The sequence below is a fragment of the Candoia aspera genome, chromosome 1, assembly GCF_035149785.1.
Source record: "Candoia aspera isolate rCanAsp1 chromosome 1, rCanAsp1.hap2, whole genome shotgun sequence".
NCBI classification, from domain to species: Eukaryota; Metazoa; Chordata; class Lepidosauria; order Squamata; family Boidae; genus Candoia; species Candoia aspera.
The window spans coordinates 117,775,193-117,800,782 of record NC_086153.1 but is presented as its reverse complement, the minus strand read 5'-3'; the positions used below and the strand labels follow the sequence as shown (position 1 = coordinate 117,800,782).

The 25,590-nt window shown below is 40.8% G+C and overlaps 1 protein-coding gene across 1 annotated transcript in view; it reads right to left on the bottom strand.

Annotated features, from left to right (window-relative positions):
- Nucleotides 1-705: 705 nt before the first annotated feature.
- SNAP91 (synaptosome associated protein 91) overlaps nucleotides 706-25,590 on the bottom strand; it is a 111,141-nt gene continuing 86,256 nt past the window's right edge. Inside the window, exons 23-30 of the mRNA XM_063312564.1 lie at nucleotides 15,915-16,058; nucleotides 12,257-12,406; nucleotides 11,407-11,437; nucleotides 10,680-10,791; nucleotides 9,417-9,497; nucleotides 8,697-8,801; nucleotides 8,054-8,156; nucleotides 706-1,505 (exon numbers count right to left, since the gene is read on the bottom strand). Coding sequence (XP_063168634.1) covers nucleotides 8,064-8,156; nucleotides 8,697-8,801; nucleotides 9,417-9,497; nucleotides 10,680-10,791; nucleotides 11,407-11,437; nucleotides 12,257-12,406; nucleotides 15,915-16,058 — 716 coding nt within the window. The 3' untranslated portion in view covers nucleotides 706-1,505; nucleotides 8,054-8,063. The remainder of the gene's footprint in view (nucleotides 1,506-8,053; nucleotides 8,157-8,696; nucleotides 8,802-9,416; nucleotides 9,498-10,679; nucleotides 10,792-11,406; nucleotides 11,438-12,256; nucleotides 12,407-15,914; nucleotides 16,059-25,590) is intronic.

Sequence of the window (25,590 nt, the reverse complement as noted above, 5' to 3'; positions counted from 1 at the left end):
CTAGACCACGGTCACTAAACCCTGAAGCCCAACACTGTCCTACCATTGTTGTGCTCTACCATAATCATAAATTAACTCTGAATAATTAAGAAAATAGCAGAGACCACTTTATTTTGAATTTACTTTGATCAAGGTGTTTTATTGCATCTCAGAGGGTATACATGCATTGGGTTTTTCTCAAACCAAAATACAAAGGAAACCCATTTGAAATTCTCTCTCTCTCTGTCGTTACAGGGTATGTTATCCCCACAATATACAACCACTTTTTAAAAATGGTACCACATATTGATTAAATATTAATTTGAAAGACTTAGATGAACATCTTTCCAACCTAATATGCTTTAACAAAGAGCTGCCAAGCCACTTGTAACACTGATCAACAGTGACCTTATTAAGGAGTCAAAAATCTTAAGCTAAGCAATCAGCACACACAGTATGAGAGAACAAACTAAAACGATAAAAGAACACTTTTGTTTACAGTAAAGGGTATAATTCAGGTTCAATGTGACCTCTAATCACAAACAGTACAGAAAATACATAGTGCTGTATGAGGATGAAAAACCCTAATCTAAGATATATACATAGAAGAACAGAACTGACAGATGTACATAAAAGCAAAAGAAAAAAAATCATGAATTGCCTCTGGATACAGTGGGCAGACAAAGTAGTCTGACAAACCTAAAGGAGTTTGCTTTGTTACGTTCGATTTTTCTCAATTATGTGGCAAGAAACTTACCCTTTACTTGTTTTCAGTGCATTTAAAATAACAGTGATAAATAAGGTGGTTTTTAAATGAAAACAAAAGGCAAATATTTTTTTAAGAAATCTGACAGTATTTTCATGTGGGGGATTTTTTTTTAACATTCTTTATCAAGCAACTTGATAGAAGATGCATTAAATGGGAGTTTTCATTCATATAAGCAGATAGAATGTCAGGGAATCAAAACCTACCCCACAACAAATGTGATGATAATCCTGCTTTTGAAAGAAAGTACATTCCACACACTTTTAAAAAAAAGGGACTGTGTTTTTCTTGCTACCTGATATAACCACAATATTGTTTTGTATAACAGATACGTAAAGGAAACTGGATTTGAAGAGAAAATTTAGAGGGTTGCCAAGGTTATTTACATTAAGACCTCCAGAAACACAGATACATCGCTCCAAATGCTCACCACACAACAGCTGCATAATCTGTCCCTACTGGATTGGTTCAGATAAGCACTAAGAAGGCATCAGAAACACACATCCATTGCTTAGGTTGAGAAACACATAAATTATAACCCAAGTACACAAACTGAGAGAGAGAGAGAGAGAGAAAGGATAGCAACTAAAAGAGTACATGTTCCCATGTTCACTTTCACAGCTGTGTTACACGTCTTGGAAGTAGGAGAGAAGTCTGAGTAAGCGCTGGGTTTGGTAGTGTGGCTCACTTGGAAATTCTGAGCAACAAAATTCTTGCTTGCAGATTCCAAACTTGCATCTTCACTTATCCTTTCACAAAACTACAATCACAAAAAGAGGGGGGAAAGAAGCACTAGAAAGTTTAAGGGACAGGCATTCAAATTCAGTTTAATGATCTGACTTATATGCCAGATGACACTTCGAAGATGTAACCTTCCCTCCCTCAACTACTTCATGTTTTCTTTTCTTTGTTTTAAGATTTTATTCATTAAAAATTTCTACAAAAAAAATTCTACAAGATATATATACAAAAAGATTTTTCAACAACTTAACAAAAAAATCAACATACATTTCTACACATCTTGCTATAATGTCTTATGATGTTAACTTTTCTTTTTCCTAAGGAAAATAGGTGTGTCAACATATACGAATCATATAAGTAAGAGGTGTCCGACTAAACTAGCTAAAGATATACATTAAAACCCCTAATGTAACTTCCGATAATTTTGAACTCTTATTTTACTATTTATTTCGAAATATTCACTTCTTTACAATACAAAACCCAATATCATTGCTTCATTTTCATCAGTTGCATACAGGTAATCTAAAATTGGTTGCCACATTTCCTTCAATTTCGAAATATTATCATCTTTCATTAAACATGTTAATGTTGCCATTTGTGCTAATTTGATGAGTTTTATTCTCCATTCTTCCATTGTTGGAACAGTTTCCCTTTTCCAATACTGTGCATATACTAATCTGGCTGCTGTGATCGTGAAAAGCATGAAATTACTGTATTTCTCTTGTTGATCACCATCAAAGAGACCTAATAAAAAAAATTCTGGTTTTTTTCCTATCTTTTTCTTAAAATTTTTCTGAAACATATCATGAATCTGTGCCCAAATTTTTTTTGCTTTGCTACAAGTCCACCACTTATGATAGAACGTTCCTTCCATTTGCTGACATTTCCAACATGTATTTGAAGTGTTATACATTCTTGCTAGTTTTTGTGGTGTCAAGTACCATCTAATCATCATCTTATAAAATTTTTCCTTTAAATTATAACATAATGAAAACTTTAAATCCTTAGTCCACATTTTTCCCATTTTTCTAATGGAATGTCATAACCAATATTTCTTGCCCAATTAATCATGCATGTTTTAACTTGTTCATTTTCTTGATTTGTTTGTAACAAGAATTTATACATTTTTGTAATAATATGATCATTATTTAAATATAATTGTTTTTCAAATTCTGATTCTTCTTTTCTAAATTTATAGTTCTTGAATCGTTCGTTTAACTGGAAGTAAGTAAACCAATTGCACGTGTGGCCTTCATTTTGTAGTTCTTCCCGAGATTTTAGAACAGGCAGACCACCTTGATCGAATGTTAATAGATCTTTATATCTTAACCATTTAGTCTGGTCCCCTAAGCTTTCTCTTCTTGATAAGGCTTCTAATGGTGATATCCAATTTGGTATATTTGGAAGTAGTCTTCTGTTGTATTTATCCTGAGTCTTAAGTAACGTTTTTCTAATAATGTGATTATTATATTCTTTGTTCAATTTTACTTTTTCATACCAGATATAAGCATGCCAACCAAATTTAATTTCGTGTCCTTCTACCTGTAAAAGTTTTTGATCTTCCAATATTAACCAGTCTTTGATCCATAGGAAACAACAAGCTTCCAGATATAACTTAAGATCAGGTAACTACTTAATGTTTTCTTCTTTTCTTCTAAGAGGTAAGATAATTGGAAACACATTTTCTTCCATACTTATTATATAAAGGAGTTTAATACACACAGACCCGAGCACGCACAAACACACAGACTGAGCTACAACATTTGTCTAAAATACTAATCTAGACCTTAAATTCTGCTCTGATAGTGGAGAAGTGGTCAGGAGAGATATGGATGCTTGATAGCAAGTTCACTGCATACATGAATGTCTATATATACAATTCCCTGCTCCTTTTCTCAGTCAGGGAGGAGAAAGATGCTACTTTTAAGCTTGATGGTTTTTACTGCCCAGTGCAAACTCTGTCATTTGCTCAGGGCTTGTGATAGCGGAACTGCTTCAGCCCTGATTATTTTATACTGAGCTTCTTCCGGTAAGATATTTTGTTGTTGCTTATTCGTTTAGTCGCTTCCGACTCTTCGTGACTTCATGGACCAGCCCACGCCAGAGCTTCCTGTCGGTCGTCAACACCCCCAGCTCCCCCAGGGACGAGTCCGTCACCTCTAGAATATCATCCATCCACCTTGCCCTTGGTCGGCCCCTCTTCCTTTTGCCTTCCACTCTCCCTAGCATCAGCATCTTCTCCAGGGTGTCCTGTCTTCTCATTGTGTGGCCAAAGTAGTTCAGTTTTGCCTTTAATATCATTCCCTCAAGTGAGCAGTCTGGCTTTATCTCCTGGAGGATGGACTGGTTTGATCTTCTTGCAGTCCAAGGCACTCTCAGAATTTTCCTCCAACACCACAGTTCAAAAGCATCAATCTTCCTTCTCTCAGCCTTCCTTATGGTCCAGCTCTCGCAGCCATATGTTACTACGGGGAACACCATTGCTTTAACTATGCAATGGTGTTCCCCTTTGTTGTCAGTGTGATGTCTCTGCTCTTAACTATTTTATCGAGATTTGTCATTGCTCTTCTCCCAAAGATTAAGCGTTTTCTGATTTCCTGACTGCAGTCAGCATCTGCAGTAATCTTCGCACCTAGAAATACAAAGTCTTTCATTGCCTCTACATTTTCTCCCTCTATTTGCCAGTTATCAATCAAGCTGGTTGCCATAATCTTGTTTTTTTTGAGGTTTAGCTGCAAGCCAGCTTTTGCACTTTCTTCTTTCACCTTCATCATAAGGCTCCTCAGTTCCTCTTCACTTTCAGCCATCAAAGTGGTATCATCTGCATATCTGAGATTGTTAATTTTCCCCCCAGCGATTTTAACTCCAGCCTTGGATTCCTCAAGCCCAGCATGTCGCATGATGTGTTCTGCGTACAAGTTGAATAGGTAGGGTGAGAGTATACAGCCCTGCCGTACTCCTTTCCCAATCTTAAACCAGTCCGTTGTTCCGTGGTCTGTTCTTACTGTTGCTACTTGGTCATTATACCGATTCTTCAGGAGGCAGACAAGATGACTTGGTATCCCCATACCGCTAAGAACTTGCCACAATTTGTTATGGTCCACACAGTCAAAGGCTTTAGAATAGTCAAGAAAACAGAAATAGATGTTTTTCTGAAACTCCCTGGCTTTTTCCATTATCCATCGGATATTGGCAATTTGGTCCCTAGTTCCTCTGCCTTTTCTAAACCCAGCTTGTACATCTGGCAATTCTCACTCCATAAATTGCTGAAGTCTACCTTGCAGGATCTTGAGCATTACCTTACTGGCATGTGAAATGAGTGCCACTGTTCGATAGTTTGAACATTCTTTAGTGTTTCCCTTTTTTGGTATGGGGATGTAAGTTGATTTTTTCCAGTCTGATGGCCATTCTTGCGTTTTCCAAATTTGCTGGCATATAGCATGCATTACCTTGACAGCATCATCTTGCAAGATTTTGAACAGTTCAGCTGGGATGCCGTTGTCTCCTGCTGCCTTGTTATTAGCAATGATTCTTAAGGCCCATTCAACCTCACTCTTCAGGATGTCTGGCTCTAGCTCACTGACCACACCGTCAAAGCTATCCCCGATATTGTTATCCTTCCTATACAGGTCTTCTGTATATTCTTGCCACCTTTTCTTGATCTCTTCTTCTTCTGTTAGGTCCTTGCCATCTTTATTTTTGATCATACCCATTTTGGCCTGGAATTTACTTCCGATGTTTCTAATTGTCTGGAAGAGGTCTCTTGTCCTTCCTATTCTATTGTCTTCTTCCACTTCCGCACATTGCTTGTTTAAAAATAATTCCTTACCTCTTCTGGCTAACCTCTGGAATTTTGCATTTAATTGGGCATATCTCCCCCTATCACTGTTGCCTTTTGCTTTCCTTCTTTCTTGGGCTACTTCTAGTGTCTCAGCAGACAGCCATTTTGCCTTCTTGGTTTTCTCTTTCTTTGGGATGTATTTTGTTGCCGCCTCTTGAACAATGTTGCGGACTTCTGTCCATAGTTCTTCTGGGAATATTAGTGAGCTCATATCTAGCTGATCTGTGGGTCTTCCCTAATCTCTTTAGTCTGATCCTAAATTGTGCAAGAAGAAGTTCGTGATCTGAACTACAGTCAGCTCCAGGTCTTGTTCCGACTGTATAGATGTCCGCCACCTTTGACTGCAAAGGATGTAGTCAATCTGGTTTCGGTGTTGTCCATCTGGGGAAGTCCATGTATAAAGCCGTCTCTTCGGTTGCTGGAAGAGAGTGTTCGTTATGCAGAGTGAGTTGTCTTGGCAAAATTCTATCAGCCTATGTCCTGCTTCGTTTTGTTCTCCCAGGCCATGCTTACCTGTAATTCCAGGTGTCATTTGACTGCCCACCTTAGCATTCTAGTCTTCCGTGATGAAAATAACATCTCTTTTAGGCGTGTTGTCCAGTAGGTGCTGCAGATCCTCATAGAACTGCTCTACTTCAGCTTCTTCAGCATCTGTGGTTGGGGCCTATATTTGGATCACTGTGATGTTAGATGGCTTGCCCTGAATTCGAATTGAGATCATTCTATCGTTTTTTGGGTTGTATCCAAGCACTGCTTTAGCCACTTTACTATTAATTATGAAGGCTACTCCATTTCTTTTGTGGTACTCTTGTCCACAGTAGTAGATCTGGTGGTCATTTGATGTGAAGTGGCCCATTCCAGTCCATTTCAGTTCACTGACGCCCAGAATGTCTATCTTTAATCTTGACATCTCACCAATAACCACATCCAATTTGCCCTGGCTCATAGAGCTTACATTCCAGGTTCCAATGGTGTGTTGATCCTTAGAACATCGGATTCACTGTTCACCACCAGCACCGTCGGCCGCTAGCCGTCCTTTCGGCTTTGAGCTAGCTGCGTCATCACATCTGGGGCTAGTTGAACTCATCCTCTGTTCCTCCCCAGTGGCATTTTGACCATCTTCTGACCTGGGCGTCTCATCTTCCGATGGTATACCGACATATCTCTGGTTGTACTGATCCATTTAGTTTTCACGGCAAGAATACTGGGGTGGGTTGCCATTACCTTCCCCAGGGATCGCATTTAGTCTGACCTCTCTGTCATGACCTTCCCGTCTTGGGTGGCCCTTCAAAGTTTAGCTCATGGCATCATTGAGGTGCTCAAGCTCCAGCACCACAACAAGGTAATGATCCTTTGCTGAAGGGTAAGATATTAGCAGGACTAAAAGGAATACAAATTACAGGTAGACCTTGCTTAACAACTGCCCTGTTTAGCGACCAATCAAAGTTATGACAGTGCTGAAAAAGTAACTTTATGACCAGTCCTTCATTTATGGCCATTGCAGCATCCCCATGGTCACATGATTGACATTTGGGCACTTTGCAACCAGTGGGTGTTTACAGCCATCACAGCATCCCGTGATAACATGATTACCATTTGCATGCTTCACAATTGGCTTCCGACAATGAAGAAGCCGGCAGTAAAATCCAAGTCACAGTGACATGATGTCTCGCTTAATGACCTGCGGTGACTTGCTTAATGGTCAAATGGGAAGTGACATCATTAGTCTGTTGCGGTCATGTGATGTTTTGCTTAGAGGCCATGTCACTTAGCAATGAAGTTGCTGGTCCCAATTGTGGTCGCTAAGCAAAGACAACCTTTAACTTTATTAATTAATATTTCTGAAAGGGTGTGATTTGAATTTTATTAATTAACTTTTTTGAAAGGGCATATTTTGAAAGGACTTCACATGGTGTTTTCACTCTGGGCACAGAGGGGCACAATATTGATTCTGCAGAATGTTAAACCTGAATTTAAATCCTTATTGAGCCAGAGTATCCTAGTCCTATAATCCCTCTCATAACTCTAAATGTCTGCAAATAAAGTACATCTGAATTAAGAAAATTATGTTTTAAATTAGTCTATACAGAAAGGCAACTACAGATGTGGAAGAGAACACATCTGGACTGCCTGTTTCCAGAGATGTCACACACAGCCCAATGAATCCTGAGGAGAACAGGAAAATGCTACAAAATTCTCCGTGAGCTCCTCCTCCTATCCCACCATAAGGCAGCAAGGTATGTTTTCTTTTGCCTGGTCTCCAGTCCCCAGCCACAAATACTAGAACAAATAATAATGACTACAACAGCTCTAGGAAGTGTTTTAAGAAGCATGCTTTGTTTAATTAAACATTCAGTGCTGTTCTAAAGATGTATTTTATTTATTTGATTTGTTAGACTGACATCCTGCCTTTTCCCCAGGAGCAAAAGATGGCTGACATGGAGGTCTCCCTTTTATCACCACAATAATCATCCTGTGAAGCAGAGTGGGCCGACAGAAGAGACATCCAAGTGAGCTTCCATGACTGAGGGTGGACATGAGCCTGGGTGTCTCCTGTCCCAGTTCAGCTCTTCAACCACTACACCATGCTGGCTGTTCTTCCAGCCAGCCCAGTACTGAACTAGCTCCATTCAAACCAAATGAATTCTTAGCATCACCTGTAAAATACAGTGGAAAATACAAGCTTGATTATATTCCAGCAATGGATGGAAGAGGAAAATCCATACCTTAAATAGTTCATAAGAAATCTTTGATGTTAAGATCTGCTAACGGGTCCTTTGTTGGAGGCTTCTTGGGACTCTGGGTGGCAGGTGTTGGACTTGGAGAGACCTTAACAGTTTCCCATTATTCCAGAAGAATAAGGACATGCACAAAGGAAAAAAAAATGCAGTGACAAGTATTAAGATCCAGCTCTAACCAACATTAATACGCACTGAATGTTTTTTTCATAAATATGGGCTTACGCTATGTCCCACTGAATGAATATGAGAACTGTTGTGATGTTCAGTTTTTTAATACTGGATAAAAACTGAAATAAAATTACTTTATCATATATTTGAACATTGACTGGGAGCAGGAACCACTTCTGGACCAGTGGCACATCTTTCAAATGGTCAAAGCAGCTTAAGAAGTAATATTTTTAAAAAAATAAGGTGCATTAAAAATAAAAACTAAACAATTACACAAAATCCATATTGTAACATTGAAAAGTCTTGATGGTATAAACTGAAAATAACAACATGTCACACTAGATTGTCTTCCAGAAATAAAAAGGAAATAACTTGGAAAACAGGCCTATATGACAAAACAGGAAAGAAAACAAATTAAGATTAGATTTTCTGTTTTCTCCAAAGCCAGGTAAGTTCTCACTTGTGCACCAGGTCCTGCAGCTGCTCCAAATGGTGGCCTCATCATTGGTTGTCCATACATAAGAGGCTGCTGTGGCATCATCGGAACGCCTGCTCCAGGAGGCTGCTGGAAAACAATTGAGAACAAATAAGGTCTATAGTGATATGCCACTGACTTACCACCTGGGACTCAAGAAATGTCTTGACAAAATAGTTATGTTCCATTGGGGGGAGAGGTTGCACAAATCTGGGTGTCTTTCAGATCTGAACCCATCCCCACCTGCATGAGTCTCAGAATAGACTACATTAACTTAAGCTGTCGTCTGGTAAATTCAAGCAGCTACACTGGATATTGTGTATATTGCAACAGAAGAATACATTATTCAAAACATTGTATGTTTTTTTTTTCAGAAAGAGATAATGTATAATGTGCATTTCTGAAAAAAGCATGCATTTTGGCCACCAGGTTCAGAAGATAAGCTTCAATGTGTGGGTCCTTAAAAAGTGATTTGGGAAAAAGAGGACAGATTCCTTATTTCCCTGGAAGCACTATTGTGGTCTCTTTGTTCCATGCCTTCCAGAAGTTATTCAAGTTGCATTTTCCCAGGTAAGATTACTGAGATATTTTTAAAGGCCGGTATAATGCAAAAAGGAAGCAAAGGTCAATGGGAGAAATGGAAAGTAGTACTTGTCCTACCTATCATTATTTGAGTCAGTCTTTCTACCCTCTTTCTTTTCTTACCATCCCAAATCCTGATCCAGTTTGTGGAGGGGGGGCACCTGATGTAGGAGGGACAGCACCTGCTGGAGGCACAGATCCTGTCTAGAGATTGGAGTAATAGAGATAAATCACTAACTGGTTAAAGTTTTTACATACAGTATTTAACAGTTTTAGCACTCAGTAAAGAACTGAGATTAAGGCAATATCAACTCAGTTAAGTGTAGTCATCATATCATACTGCAAATACTTCATTTAATTAATTACATGTTGCAAAAAGCTAGACTTATTCTGCACACAAAAATATCAGGTTGAAAATGACATACACAGGCAGCTGGTCTCACTGTAGCTTCAGCCAAACATACTTAGATGGAATCAAGTTGTTCTTGACTATTCCAATGCATTTTATATGGGGCTACACTTGAACAATGTCCTGAAGTTGCACCTGGTGCGAAATGTGGCAATGAGGCTGCTGTTCAGCACAGGGTAAAGGAAGCATGTGAAAAATCTGTACCTTTTTCTTATAAATGAAGAGGATAAAGTATATAAAAGAAATATCCCTGCCCCTCTGTTTCACTGAACAAAAAGGAAAAATACTTGGAAATACCTATCAAGCAGAAAATTACTTAAGATGTAAGGGTTATTAGCAAATTAGTAACTCAAGTTTAGGTTGACTGTAAAGATAAAGAATGGTTTAATTTTGCATTACTTTAGTAGCCAAGTATCTCAGTTAGTATGACTTCATAACAAAAGGCTACTTACATAAAGAACAATCGCCCAACCTTTCTGGTAGAGAAAAAACTTGTTACAAGGGGTGCATTTAGTGTATTGCTTTCCTTACCTGGAAAGATCACTACACTGCACAATATTTAACATTGTACAGTCTTTTGTTAAAATGATTTATAAGTTTCCCATTGCAGTTTCCAACTGCTGTATTATTAGCTTACAGGAACAGCATAACTCTGAAAATAAATGCTTAACAAGGATTATACCAAAACTGCAAAACAAGCTCAAAACATGTTATCATTAGAGCACTGAGGAAGTGTTCTGCTGCTAGAACAGTAAGATAAAAATGTAACATATAACAATAATAGGATGGGATTCACATTTCCTTAAAAAATGTATCAAAACTACAGTTTTGGAAGAGACAAGTGATGCCGATTATTTCAGATGTCAAAACCCTTGAACATGGCTGTATATTAATGCAATAACAGTGCTTCAATATTTTAGCAATCATGTTCATATGGAATTCTCCACATTTATGCAATATGCATTATCACCACATACCAGTGGGCCACTTGGAGGAACCCCAGTTGACCATGTTGCAGGTGCTACTTTTGGTTGCCAGTTGGCTCCTCCTGTCAACTTCTTCTCTCCTGCATTCCACTGAAGGTCTCCCCTAAGACAGTCAATGATTCAGAATACTAGTGCTAATTTACTGTGAGGGAGAACTGCAACCATAGCAAAGTTTTGGGCTGGAATCTTGGTGGCGTAATTGTATTATTACAAGCTGGTTTATATTACAAACCAGCATGACAGAATGATCCTCAATCTTCACTAAGAACAGAAAAAAATGCAACCATTTGTAAAACATTCAAATGACAAATACAGAAGAGAATTTGATATCCATTAACTGCACTCTACAATAACTGCATAATGTATCTGGATTAATTACGTGTACAGTGGCGCTTCTGTACCTCTTCATAGTTAATTCAGGTATACTTTACGATTTGCTTTTAGGAAAGTGAAGAAACAGTGGGACTTACTGACATTACATTCTATCATAAAAGTCTCTGGTCTTTTGGAGTGTAAAAGTTCTAACACTTAGAGCTGTTTTGCAAGATTATTCTACCCTTTCCAATATTAGATTTATAGGAATAATAACAACAACCACCATCACCACCACTGAAAGACTATATACAGAAATATAAAAATACTGACTACAGTGTTATGCTAGAAAGTACAAAAGGGAAGTACACAACTATCTGAAACTTCGAATTAACTGGTTACTTACTTCTTTGAAGTGGTACCAGAAATTCCAAGATCTGTAAAAGAAACCAGGAATTTGAAAGATTGCTTCATATGATAGTAGATGTCAAGAGATAACATGTTCTGTAGTCCACCAAATCACTAGGCAACTCAGCGTTAGCTGACTTAGGCAGCATTCAGTCAGTTATCTAAAAGTGACAATAAAATAATGCACACCCAACTATATCTCTGGAAAGTTCCCTATGACATTCAGTCACTTATGTCATAACCCCTCAACTTACATGGTCTTGATTACTTTCCTAACTATAAATATAGAGGCTAAAATAAGCTAAGCTTAAGAAAAGCTAAGCTTTTCCTCCATAAAATCATCATTTATATATTTTCCACTTTAAAATCTACTCCTAGAAACAATTTTTTTAAAAGAATGCCCATTACATAACAAACTGACTGAACAATACGAAAACATGATGCACCTTAGTCTCAAAGTTCAGGATGGGAAAAGGAACTTTCTCTCACATCCTAAACAATAACCCCACTACACTGTCCTCCCATGTAAGGGAAGAAATACATCCTTCAAAGCATAGTAACCAAACTCATTATAGCTCAGGAATAACTAATTGGTGCAATGTGTAAAAGATCAACATCATAAAATGAAAATCATGGCCAAACCTAACAATTTTTCTTATTTATTTATTAATCATATTTATATGGCCGCCCATCTCACACAAAGCAACTCTGGGCAGCATAAACAATTAGAGAAAACAGCAAATAAAAAAAAAACAATCATTATAAACGATATTATTAAAATAAAAATATCATCAAAAATTTTAAAATACACAAACCCCACAGAGAGAGCAAGAATAGCAATCACTTACTTCCTACTAAGTTTGCAAGAGAGGAATCAAGATCACTTCCAATGGGTTTGGTTGCAGCCGAAGCAGAAGTGGTGGCTGTACCTAAACTGGACAAAGGCTGACCAGTTTGCATTGTAGTTGGCATAAGAAGGTCACCTAAGCCATCAAACACTGAAGATTTAAGAAAATCAATAGATGAGGAAACTACTTTTTCATGTAATTAAACTTTTACATAATTAACAGATATTTAAATGGAGAACTCATAACCTTTCTAAAGCATACAAATCACTACAGATCTTTGTACCATCACACAGGTTTAATGTCAATGGAATGCCAATGGAAGGCATGCATGCTGTTTGACTTACACACTGAAATAAATGAATTCCAAACATACTACAATAAGACAAAGCATTAGACAACACTAACTTCTTTAAACTATGAAAACAGTCCATGTTGCTGCACTGCACGCTTTTATGTTTTTAACATTGATATATGGAGGACTTGTGGTCCACAAATCTTATGAAAACATTATCATTTTCTGGAACAGCAAATAGAAAGCCTATTTGGACATTACTTTTACCCAGTATGGCCCCTAAAACTGATGTGGAGTAGGCCTCAGGTTTGTAGATTCCATTTCTGGATTCTCCCCAGAACAACTGAGCCAGATGTTTTACCAGTTTTTAATATCTAATTCCAAACAAATCATTGTAATTCATTAGCCAAATAGCTATTTAAGACTGAGATAAGGGTGTGTCTGAGGTGGGACAGCATATTGAAACTAATTATTATTGCTGAGTTGCAGATTTGGGAGGAATTAGAATTAAGAATTGTCTTTTGTGTAAGGATTTTTTTATTGAACTATTGACAAGAACAAAGAAAGCTAGAATTATATTGGCATAATTGCTTTATAAATCTTAAATTGGAAGGTAAAGTATCTACAGCCTATCTCTGAATGCTTTCTAGGAACAAGCTCAGGGAGGAAAAAAAATTGAGCAACCTCCCAGGTAGCTGTGAAGGGAAAGTAAAGACAAAGGTCTGAGGCAACAATTGTTTTTGCTGTTGACAGGTACACCCTGGGAGATTCAAAAATTTCCAAAGGGTGGGAAATCTTTTTCAGATGGAAAGGCACTGACTGTTTGTGTGCTGTCAAGTTGGTGTTGCCTGTTAGCAACCACAAAGACAGACCTCCTCCAGGATGATCTATCCCCAGCCTGGCCCTTTGGGTCTTGGAAAGGGTACTACTGGCTAGGAAACTCTTGGAAAATAGGTGAGGATGGAGGAGGTGGCATCCTGTGAAGATACCTGTATGGACAGAAATATGCAATCATCCCCTCCACCCATCACTGGGAAAGGAAAAGATTACTGAATGGGACAAGTTCACAGTCTCTACTGCCAGTGCGAAATACCCTTCTTGGCTGTACCAGGATTGCTATGAGACAAGATCAGGGCCTTCCCCCTTACTGACTGTGATGAAAGTCATTACTTCTCTGCTGCTAATACAGTAGAAGCACTGCAGCCACGTGTTCTTTACCACCCAGTTCATATCAGGCTCTCTGGGTTTGAGATGGATTTCACAAAGAACCCACCTATGCTCTATACAAAACATTTATGTCTTCCAATTTACTGTCACGATATATGGACAAATTCCATATGGACAAGATGTGGGATCTAGAGTGGTGGTTTTTAAACTTGGCAACTTTAAGATGTGTGGACGTCAACTCCCAGAATTCCCCAGCCAGCATGAAAGTTGCCACGTTTGAAAAACACTGCTCTAGAGTGTTACTGTAAAAGGGATCAATGGAATGTCAGCTGAAGAATATAATATTTGCTTAACAAAAGTAAAGGAAAGAAATCCAGAGAAAATGCCTTGTAGAAAGAATTCCTGGGACAGAATTATAAATAAATCTATAATCTTCAGTGGTATTGAGGTTTAAAAATATCCTTTATCTGTGTAAATTCAGAGAAGTAACTGCACAGCTGAAGGCCACCTTGGTGTAGTGGCTATGGCACCCGGCTAGAAACTGCAAGACCATCAGTTCTAGTCCCACCTTGGGCACGTAGCCAGCTGGGTGACTTGGAGCCAGTCACTCTCTCACTCTCACTAGGAAGCAGGCAATGGCAAGCCACTTCTGAAGATGTTGCCAGGAAAACTGCATGGATTTGTCCAGGCAATTGCCAGGAGTCAATCAAAACTGACTCAAAGGCACAGGTACGCGCACACACACACGCTGCAAAGTTAAGTTTTCCATCCCACAGAAAAACCTCCCATCAGATAACTACAGCAGAGATAATGGATTTTTCAAACTCTATTGCTCTGAAAATATAGTTCCAGTATTCACCTACATTGGCCTAGTTTTTCTAGCGCAAGTATCACCTTTAGGTATACAGGTAGTCCTTGATTTGCTAAGCGCGTCCGCATCGCTTAGCATCGGCAATCCCTGCAGGCCCAGTTGCTGTCATTAACTGAATCCCACGTTTATTAGTGGGGAATCCGGCAGGAAATTGTAAATCCCAGGTCCGCAGGCAGGTAAGTGACTGCTGCTGGGTGGGGCAGCGAACAGGGGGAACGCAGGAGGGTCAGGGAGGATGTGCAAGTGGTGCAGTCAGGGAGTGTACATGAAGGTGTGAGGAGGTGCACAAGAGGCACCACATAAGTAAGTGGCTGGTGCGAGTGCAGAGGAGTGGGGAAGGGTGCACAGGTGGGGGAGACTTACCCCAGTCACTTGCAACTTTCCCTGCTGACTTCCCCATTGACTTTCTGGGGAAGTTGGCAGAGTAGGTTGCAAATGGCGATCACATGATCGTGGGGCGCTTGGCAACCGGTTGTAAGTACAAACAGGTTGCCAAGAACCCAGATCGTGATCACATGACTGTGGGGGTGCTGGGACAGCCAGAACTAATTTGGAACAGTTGCTGACCGAACGGTCATAGGTCGAGGACTACCTATAATGCCAAAAAACAACTGATACCATCCCTCTATACCTAATGAAACTGAAATATCTAATCCAGGCCAACATTACATAAGCAGTATGCCAATTCACATCAGATACGCATGCTAATGTTAGTAAGCAGATTGCACTAGTATGCTCTGGCAAGCAGTAACTAAAGCAAAGCAATACTAAACTAGTTGGTTTCTTTACTTTTTCTGTTGCAGAACTCACCCAAATGGCAAATTTGTAGCAAGGCCCCAGCATGGAAGTAGAGAATGAAAGAGACACAAACAGAAACGACAGAGCAGTAATGAAAAGTCAAGCCTTGTGTCAAAGGAAGAATACCCTGGACCTCCATTATTTTTAACTTCTGGTGCCATGCATGCTTGGCAAAGGCTCCATAATGATGGCAGCACCACATATCCATATGCTGAGTATACAGGATAAGGTATCTGCAATTTCAGGAGTTTCTTTTAAATGAGCATGCATATAAAGCACATGCAAAAATACAGAATATATGCACTTTGGTTTGATGCATGTTGAAATCCTATAGAAAAGAACTGAACAGAAGGAACTATTTTTCAGATTATACATTAGAAGTAGTATACTAAATATTCAACCATTTCAGAAGAACGTGTTCATGAAAAACCCCAACATTTTTGGACATCTGGGAGAATTAGAGTTAACACATTTTGGAAATGAAGGGCACATTTTGTTATAGACAGACCCAGAGGAATCCTTTCACTCACCTGAGGGATCGAAGGAACTGCCACCAGGGGAAGGAGAAGGGGATGCTCCAAATGCTGCTTCAAAATTGGGCTGCAATATATTAGCCTGAGCTGGTGTGATGGGGGAAGGTGATGGAGATGGAGCAATAAAAGAACCTCCAAAGCCTTTAAAAAAAAAATTAGAGAGAAAGAAATGAAGTATTAAGTTAATGCTAAGAACTGACCCATAGGCCTAAAAAATGTCATAATTGGCTTTGGCAAACAAAGTCCTTTCCTCTTCCCAGATCCAGCCTATTCTTCAAATGCCAGGCTTTGACAATACTAGAATAGCTTCCCATCACCATCCAACTCTTATCTAAGTGTCATCCACTGCAGCTTTTGCCCAGGTTTTCGAAGAAAATACCAGGGTGACCTTTTCACTCTGAACAGTGAAGGCTCACTATAGCATCTTCAGTCCTGGGGTGGGCAGTCCCACAATTCTGCCCATGGAGTGGGGCATTGCCAAAACCCCAAAAAACTAATGATAACAAGAAGTTATGATTATATAAAGATGTAGGATTTTAGTCCAACTATGATTTCAGTAACAGTTTTGCAACCAAAATATTTATTCTTGACCAAAGCTCTGTAATTTCTACCATACAAATGGAAAGCAATTTCCCCTTACATGTTCAAACTCATTTTTAGAGTATTGGATCATGAACCACTCTAGGACAAATTATTTTTTTTTCCATGCAAGGTGGTATCCTGGCTACACATCAGTACACTGCATATGCCTCCTAATTGGTGTGATGTGGGAAACATTATGTTGAATTACAAGATGGCCTCTTGTTTATGAGAAGGCCATGTGCAATTTGGAGAAAGTCTGGCGTGGCCTTCTCATGAGGTTTTGAAAGGCTTCAGAAACCTTCTGAAGCACTGCAAGAACAGTGTGCATGATTTGGAGAATGGCGCAAGAGACCTTGGGAAGAAGGTCTGGCGTAGCCAGCAGCTGCCTTGCATAGGGTCAGGCCAGGTGTGCCTCATCAGCAGTGGGAGGAAGAAGACAGCAAAGGACAGCTGGGCATGGTAGGGCGGGTGGAGTGCAGGGCAGCGGGGGCTTTGCACCGCAGCACTGGGGTGGCTGGCCATGGCATGGGGCTTGAGGCGGCCCTCCTCAGTGGCGGTGTCCTAACAGCCAGGAACCACGCTGAGACAAGGAATAGGTCTCTAGTGTTTATTACTGCTACATAACAGAAAATCCTAACGAAGTGAAGAAGCATGGGAAAAACCCAGACATATAAACCCCAAAGGCTACGGCAGGCCCGATCTGTGTCTCTTTGAACGGCTACCTAATTCCGCAGTACTACGCGTGCGCTTTACAGCCTGGATGGGAGCCCCCTGCTCACCGTCATTACTCATGACATCACCCTCCCCTCCAGATTCACATTCCATTTCAGCCCCCTCCCTTCCAGAGTCTTGATAAGATTTGACGTCTCCTTCTAAGGTCCCATGGGAACTGGGCGATGGAAAGTCTTCAAAGGAAAACTCCAAGGACGAATCAGTGCTGCTCTCCAGGTCTGATAACGCTTCTGGCCCAGGTGGCCACTGCTGGAAAATAGCTAGATAATTAGAAGAGTCGTCCCCGCTTCCCCCTGGGAAATGCACGCCTGAGGTGGAGGGCTGCAGGCCCCTCTTGTCTGTGAGCATCTGCAGCTCTCTTGTAAGCACTCTTTGCCCTGTTCAGCTGCTCCTTTAACAACTCCTGTGCAGCTTGTTGCTCTTTAAGAAAACCAGCCGTGGCTGGAACTGTTCCCTGCTGGGAGGAGGTGGGCAACACCCGAGGGTTAACCCTGTAGAGTGCCTGGAAAGGGGACATCTTGGTAGAGGACTGTACAGAATTATTATATGTAAATTCTGCCATGGGGAGCAGGGCTGGCCAATTGTCTTGCTGATAAGTGGTGTAACACCTGAGATACTGCTGTAACCATTGGTTAATTTTCTCGGCTTGCCCGTTACTAGCAGGATGATGCGATGATGACAGGTGGATCTGGACCCCTAATGACTGGAAAAGGGCCCTCCAGAACCTGGAAGTGAACTGTGGGCCTCTGTCACTCACCAAGTGATTCACCATGCCTCTATACCTAAAAACATGGTCCATGAACAACTGCGCTGTGGCTGGTGCAGATAGGAGGCCCTTGCAAGGAATAAAATGCACCATTTTTGTGAAAAGGTCCACCACCACTAGTATGGACGTCAGCCCCTGGACTGAGGGTAAATCAGTGATGAAATCCATGGAGATTGTATCCCAAGGCCTACTGGGGGTGGGTAGGGGTTGCAAGAGTCCTGCGGGCTTCCCTGGGAGAGGCTTGGCTCGTCTGCAGGTGTGACAAGAAGCAACGTAACCCTTTATGTCTGCAGTCATCTTAGGCCACCAGTAGTCTCTCAGAGCTTTGGAAACACCTCCGTGGCCTGCTGTTTGATGGTCATGGCAAAGTCTCAGTACTTCTTCCCTCAATGAAGGGGGAATATATAATCGCCCACTATGCCAGAGGATTCCTGCCTCCACATTGAATGGGGGGCAGTGTCTTGCAGGCCCCTCTGGAGGTCATCCATCCTGGCCCTGGCATACGGGTCCTGTTGCTGCTGAGTTCTGACTCTTGTAAATAGGTCCTCTGCTTGTCTGCCTGCTAAAATCTCTGTTTGGTTCCCCCTCATAGACTGATCAAAGTTGTGAGGTTGTAATATAGCAGCCTGTACCTCCCAGTGAGTGGCGGGGGTTGCCTAAAAGGATTGAGACAGGGCGTCTGCCAAGCAGTTTTGCGCCCCTGGCACATAAGAAATAACAAAATTGAAACGGGAGAAAAACTGGCTCCATCTGATCTGGCGTGGGGTGAGGGATCTGGTGTTTTGTAGAAGCTGTAAATTCTTGTGATCGGTACAAACTCTCACAGGAAGGGCTGCACCTTCCAGCCAGTGCCTCCACTCTTGGAATGCTGCTTTAATTGCCAGCAACTCCTTGTTAAAAACATCATAGTTTCTCTCTGCTGGTGAGAGCATGCGTGAAAAAAAGGCACACAGAAGCAATGTATTCTCGGTTTTGTTTGTATATTGCAATAACACCGCCCCAATGGCAATATCGGAAGCATCTGAATGCATTATGAATTGCTTTGTGGGATCAGGGTGTCTTAACAGCGGCTGGGATGCAAAGCGTTGCTTAAATTCTAGGAAGGCTGCTTGCTCCCTCTCCCCCCAAATGAATTTTGATCCTTTCTTCAAAAGCTGTGTGAGGGATCTAGCCCTGTCACTAAAGTTTTTTATGAACCGCCTGTAGAAATTGCAAAATCCTAGATATCTTTGTACTTCTTTAACATTTTGGGGAGGTGGCCAAGAGAGAATTGCCTGGACCTTAGAAGGATCCATGGATATGCCTTCTGTTGATACCTTATAGCCCAGGAAATGTAATTCAGTTAAATCAAAGGCACACTTCTCTAGCTTGGCGAACAGCTTGTTCTCTCTCAGTCTTTGTAAGACATTACGTACATGGGTTACATGAGTTGTAGCATCCTCAGAGAAAATTAATATGTCATCTAGATAAATGACCAGATACTTATCTAGTAAATCAGAGAAAATTTGATTCATAAATCGGGAAAATATGGCTCCTGCATTAGACAAGCCAAAGGGCAAAACAAGGTACTCAAATTTACCAAACCTGGTGTCGAAGGCAGTTAGATATTCGTGCCCCTCTTTCATCCGGATCAGATTGTACGCATTCCTGAGATCCAACCTGGTAAAAATGCGTGCTTTCTGTAAGCGATCCAGCAGATCAGAGATTAGAGGCAGCGGGTAAGTTTCTTTTGTTAGTTTATTTAAAAAACAAATCGTGGACCACTCTCATGGGTGTCTCCTGGTTTGCCGGTGCCAACGGGTCAGGCTTCTTTGGTATGAAGAAGGTAGGAGCAGACACTGGGGAAGTAGATGGTCGGATGAACCCCTTTTGGAGATTAGAATCCAAGTAATCCTTTAAGGTGGCTAGTTCCTTGGGAGACATGGGATATTGTTTCCTTGCTGGAATCCTGGCTCCTGGTATCAACTCAATGGTGCAATCACAGTCCCTATGGGGGGGTAGTGCTGTGGCCTCTTGTTCACTGAAAACGTCTGCAAAATCTGCATACTTGGCTGGCAACTGGACCCCCCCCCCCCCCGCTTCCGTGACTGCGTTGGTTGCTGGAGAGCAGAGAGCGGCTTGAATCTTGTGGTGCTGGCATTCCTTAGCTGGGAAGGAGATTGCTCCCGTAGTCCAGTTCAGCAATGGGTTGTGGATTCTCAGCCAAGGCGTGCCTAGAATTACAGGCACATTAAGTGATGCAGTAACATAAAGCTGGATCCACTCAGTGTGGTCTCCCGTTGTCAGTTGCACCGGTTCTGTGAACCTTCTAATCGGCCCTGCCTTGAGGGGCTGGTCATCAATGGTCTCCACTTCTATGGGACATGGCAATTCTATGGTCGGGATATTGAAGTCTTGTACGGTCTGCAGATCAATAAAATTGGTTGAAGCTCCGGAATCCACGAGGGCCTCTAGCTTGACCTGGTGCTCTGGGTTGACGTGCATTATGACTGGTAAGTAGTAAAAGGATTGCCTGGAATCCTCGGAATGAGCCCTCCTTAATTGATTGATGGTCTCCCTGCTGAGCTCTGTGGAGGGAGACCGATGGAGTTTCCCTGGTTGGAAGCAGAGGCGGAGATGGCTCTTGTTTCAGCTGCTTGCCCTGGAGCTCTTATTGAAGTTGCTTGGCTTCTCGCTGGGCAAGCTCTCACCATGTGCCCCTGGGCTCCACAGTAAAAACAGAGGGCTCTCTCTCTCCTTCTCTGCCTCTCAGCCTCGGAAATAAGCCTCTTGCTCACTCCAATCTGCATCGGCTCCTCCGGTCCTGAGTGAGTAGATGCTACGGAGAGAGCTGGAAATCCTGGAAGCACTCTGAGGGCCCTGTTTCTCCCCGGCTGCATCTGTCTGAGCTCTTCTAGCCTGACATCTATGACCACAGACAACTGATATAAGGCTTCTAGGTTAGCTGGTGTTCCCTGGCGCACTAATTCATTCTTAATTTCTTCATCCAGCCCGTTTGAATTGGTCTTTTAATGCACTCTCATTCCAGTCCAGATCTCCTGCTAACAACTTGAAATCAGCAATGTAGATTCCCACCCTCTTGTTACCTTGCTTGAGCTTCCGAATTTCCCGGCTGGCAGTGCCCTCTCTGATCGGGTCGTCAAAGTGTGCTCGGAACCCTGCCAAAAAGTTCTGGTAGTCGTTGAGAATCGGTTCGTTGTTCTCCACCATGGGAATAGCCCATTTGGCTGCTGGTCCCTTTAGCAGACTTAGGATGAAGGTGACTCTGGTTCTGTCTGTGGGAAACTCTGCCGGTCTGCTGTCGAAAAACATTGTGCACTGTGTGAGAAAGGTTCTCAACTGTCCTGCTTCTCCTCCAAACTTCTCTGGTAGACTGCCCTGGGATCTCAAGACCACTGGAGCTGCTGCTGCTGCTGCTGCTGCTGGTGCCGGTTGTGGGTTAATCGGAGCTGGTTGTTGTAACTGCTGTAGCATGGCAGCTTGTAATGTGTTGACCTGTAGATCTACCTGTTGTTGGTGTTGTTGCAGGGCTGCTGCCAATTGTTGGATGGCGAGCCAAATTTCTTGGTTTTCTGAAGACATTTCCAAATGTCTCCCCTTTAAATTCTTTGTTCCTCCCTCTTTCCATGGGAGTAGGAGTTTGTTAGGATTGATGTCCTAACAGCCAGGAACCACGCTGAGACAAGGAATAGGTCTCTAGTGTTTATTACTGCTACATAACAGAAAATCCTAACGAAGTGAAGAAGCGTGGGAAAAACCCAGACATATAAACTCCAAAGGCTGAGGCAGGCCCGATCTGTGTCTCTTTGAATGGCTACCTAATTCCTCAGTACTACGCATGTGCTTTACAGCCTGGATGGGAGCCCCCTGCTCGCCATCCTTACTCATGACAGGCGGTGGTGCTGAGGCTGAAGTGGAAGTCCGGGGTTGGGGGCAGAGTGCCACTGCACAGGGTGGCCAGAAATGGGGAGGAGATGGGGGGAGCTAGGTGGGGGGGGACTGAAGTGCCCCTGTGGTTGTAAGTGCAGGTGGGTTGCCAAGCACCCAAATTTTGATCACATGACTGCGGGGGTGCTGCAAAAGCTGTAACAATGGTTACAATTGGGAACAATGGTCGTTAAGTGATGACTACCTGTAGTATGTTTACAGAAAAATACAGTTACAATAACGTATTCTAAGGGAGTAAGAAATGATTAAGATTAAGGGAGGCAGAAAAAATGCAGAGCAATTTGGATAGAAATAAAGTTGTTTTGGAAGTGGATGAAAAAGCAGAGTAAAAATAAGTGATGAAATTATTTGAGATGAAACTAAAGTAAGAGAATACTGGAAGGAATATTTTAGAGATCTGTATGGTAATTACAACAATATGTCAAGGAGTGGAATTGAAACAATGTTATAAATGTTATTGTATTGTAAGAAAAAAACCTCAGTCCTAAATACTGTAACAACACTGAAAAATTGTTAATAGTGCAGGAGTACATTATATTAAATATTAAAATATCATTGTGGTTTGCCTGTGGAATGGCTCAGCTCATTTAAAGTGCATCCATACCTGATAAGAATATTGTTATTGTTCCCATACTGAAAGTAAAAGGCAGCAAGCATGAATGCAGAAAGTGTAGAGGGGGGTTGTTTATTTATTTAATTTTATTTTCTATCCCGCCTTTATTGTTTTTAAATAACTCATGGCGGCGAACATACCTAATACTCCTTCCTCCTCCTATTTAGTAGAATTCTGACTGAAACGGTGTAAGGTATGACAATGAACAAAAGTTGGGAAGTGCAACGTGGATTCATGCCAGACAAGGGGTTTACAGAACAAATTTTTGCTCTTCAACAGGTCACTGAAAAACATATGAATGAGAAACTTTATTGTATGTTTGTTTATTTAAAGAAAGTCTATGTTTTATGTGAAAATGTTGATTCTTAAGGTAGGAGCAATATATAACAGAAGTAAAGCATGCATAAGAATAAATAAAAAGGTTACCGAACTGTTGAACAGAGTGGAGAGTAAAGGCAAGGATGTGTGATGTTCCCTTTGCTACATAAATTTATGTATGGATAAAAGTGTGTAAGGAATGCTTGTGGGTGATCGTCAGGGATAAGTACAGTACTTTTGTATGCGAACATGTTGCTAGTTGAAAACCTAAATGATTTACACCAAATGTTAAGATAGCTTGTATGATGCAATAAGGAGTGTGGATCTGAAAATTAATATACCAGTGACCAAGGCATTTGTGTTTTGACAGGCAAAATGGATTGAACAATTACAATTTATACATATGTGGTAAAACATAAAGCAAATATATGAACTGTGTATCTTAGTAGAATCTTTTCTAAAGATGAGAAGATGGGGGAAAATTTAAGACATAGAAAAGTAGTGGGTGGTACATAACCTGTTATAAAGAATGAAAGCAGGAAAAAGACGTGAAAATGGCTAACCATAAAAGTGTGCTTATGCTAACTGTAAGAGTTGGGAATGTCAGGAGAAAAAAAAACCCACTAATTGGGAAATGTTTACTTAGAAATAAGTGTAATAAAACAAGAGATGGGGCCAAGAATGGGTGCTGAAAGAATATAGATTGAACACAAAAGTCAGTGACCAGTATGGAAGGAGTACTTTAACGTTTGATGATATGCAGAGATTGACTGAATATCAAATCACAAACAAATACAATATATGTAGGAATAGTGATTGCTGAGAAGGGGAAAACTGAGAATGTTGTGGTTGGATGGAGTTAATAAGATCTTCAGGTAAAGAAAAGTGAGAAGTTACTGCTTTCTCTGCACTTTGCAAAATGTTGCCTTTCTCCACAAGGGATTGCCATTACCATGGTCTAGTGGTTAAGGACTAGAAACTGGGAGACTGAGAGTTCTAGTCCCGCCTTAGGCATGAAAGCCGGCTGGGTGACCTTGGGCCAGTCCCTCTCTCTCAGCCCAACTCACCTCACAGGGCTGCTCTTCTGGGGAAAATAGGAGGAGGAGTAATAGGTAAGTCTGCCATCTTGAGTTATTTATAAAAAATAATAAAGGTGGGATAGAAAACAAACAAATAAATAATCTATGTACATGTGAATGCAGGTAGTTTAGCATCAAACCATAAAACTTAGGGTTTTTTTAGTGTTAGATTTGTATCTGTATAGGAGAAAAGTTGCATATTTACATTTATGCTTTAAAAACCAAACTCAGGAAGACACAATAGATCAGAAATTAATGTCATTCTTTTCCCCTATGTGTTGCAAACAGTTGGGGGATTTGGCATAGATTAGATCAACAGCCCATTTTGAACTACAGCGATTTCAGTCTGTACGGGCTGCTTCTCCTTCCTGCTGTAAAGGGCAGGAGTAACCTTGAGGAACAGGAAGAAGAGCCGCAACAAAGACAATGGTCGGATAAAAGATATCTTTTATCTGAGTCAGGACTAGAACTGTAACCTGAGTAAGCATCTCAAGATTAGAGCCTCCCTAATTCTCACAAACATAGAGGGAGGGAGGAGGGAAGCAAATTCAGACTTGCAAGACTGTTACTTTAACTGTCACTACTTTAATGAAAGTAGTATTAGCATGTATGATTTTAGTTTCCTAATCTGGTCTATCTTGAAGGGCTGACAGAACAGAAATTAGCACGCAGTATCAACTTCGGCCCATAGGAAAAAAAAACCAAACTATCAAGCATATTTTCTGAACTGTACTGTATATCCAAATAAAATAAAAACTTAAATAGTATGTAGCTGTTCATCAGAATGTGTGCTTTCTAATAAACCTATATCTGTTTTTATATCTATTGTTCTGGACCTTCACTGAATATTCAAAGCAGTAACAACAGCAACAATAATGACAAATCTATGGACACAAGAATTTCTTTCCAAGTTTGAGTGAATTTCCATTCCTTGTCCTGCTGAAGACCTTAGCTTCATTACATAAAACAAACAGAAAGCCAACAGAGCTATTTCTGCAGATTACTGACAAGCCTAAGGAAAGGAACTAAGATCAGAAATACCCTCTAATGTAATTTAATTGGCTCATGTACCCTTGACTGGAAAGCTCTTATTTAGAGCAATTTATGCCTTCCCAGTCCATTCTTTCAAATCTAGCACAGAGTCTTATACCATAGGAATCAGATCGCTACTAATCAGATACATACAAGTTCAAACAAGATTGGTAGTAGTTAGACCAATGTGAAGCTATATAGAATGGTATCACGTGAATTCATAGGTAAACAGGGGGAACCCATGATCTTCCGAATGCCTTAATTATGACGAAGGATATTTTCTGCAAGCAGCACTTACTACTATTTATAATTATCCTGTAAGGACAAATCTAATATAGGTGAGAAAATACCAATGCTGCAATATAGTACTTTTGTTATTTCTTATCATCCATCTTGGACATACATAGGACAGAAGGCCTAATAACAACAAAAACAACTGAAGTAAAAATTGCATCAGCGAATCATACACTTATACTCTTTACCATAACCAACAGCTTAGACTACTTAAAAGTATTTTTGAGCATTTTCTATTACCAGTTTAGGTGGCAGGATCCTAAGGCTTCCTGGCACTAGTGGGAGCGTGTCTGGGGTGGCGGGTTTCAC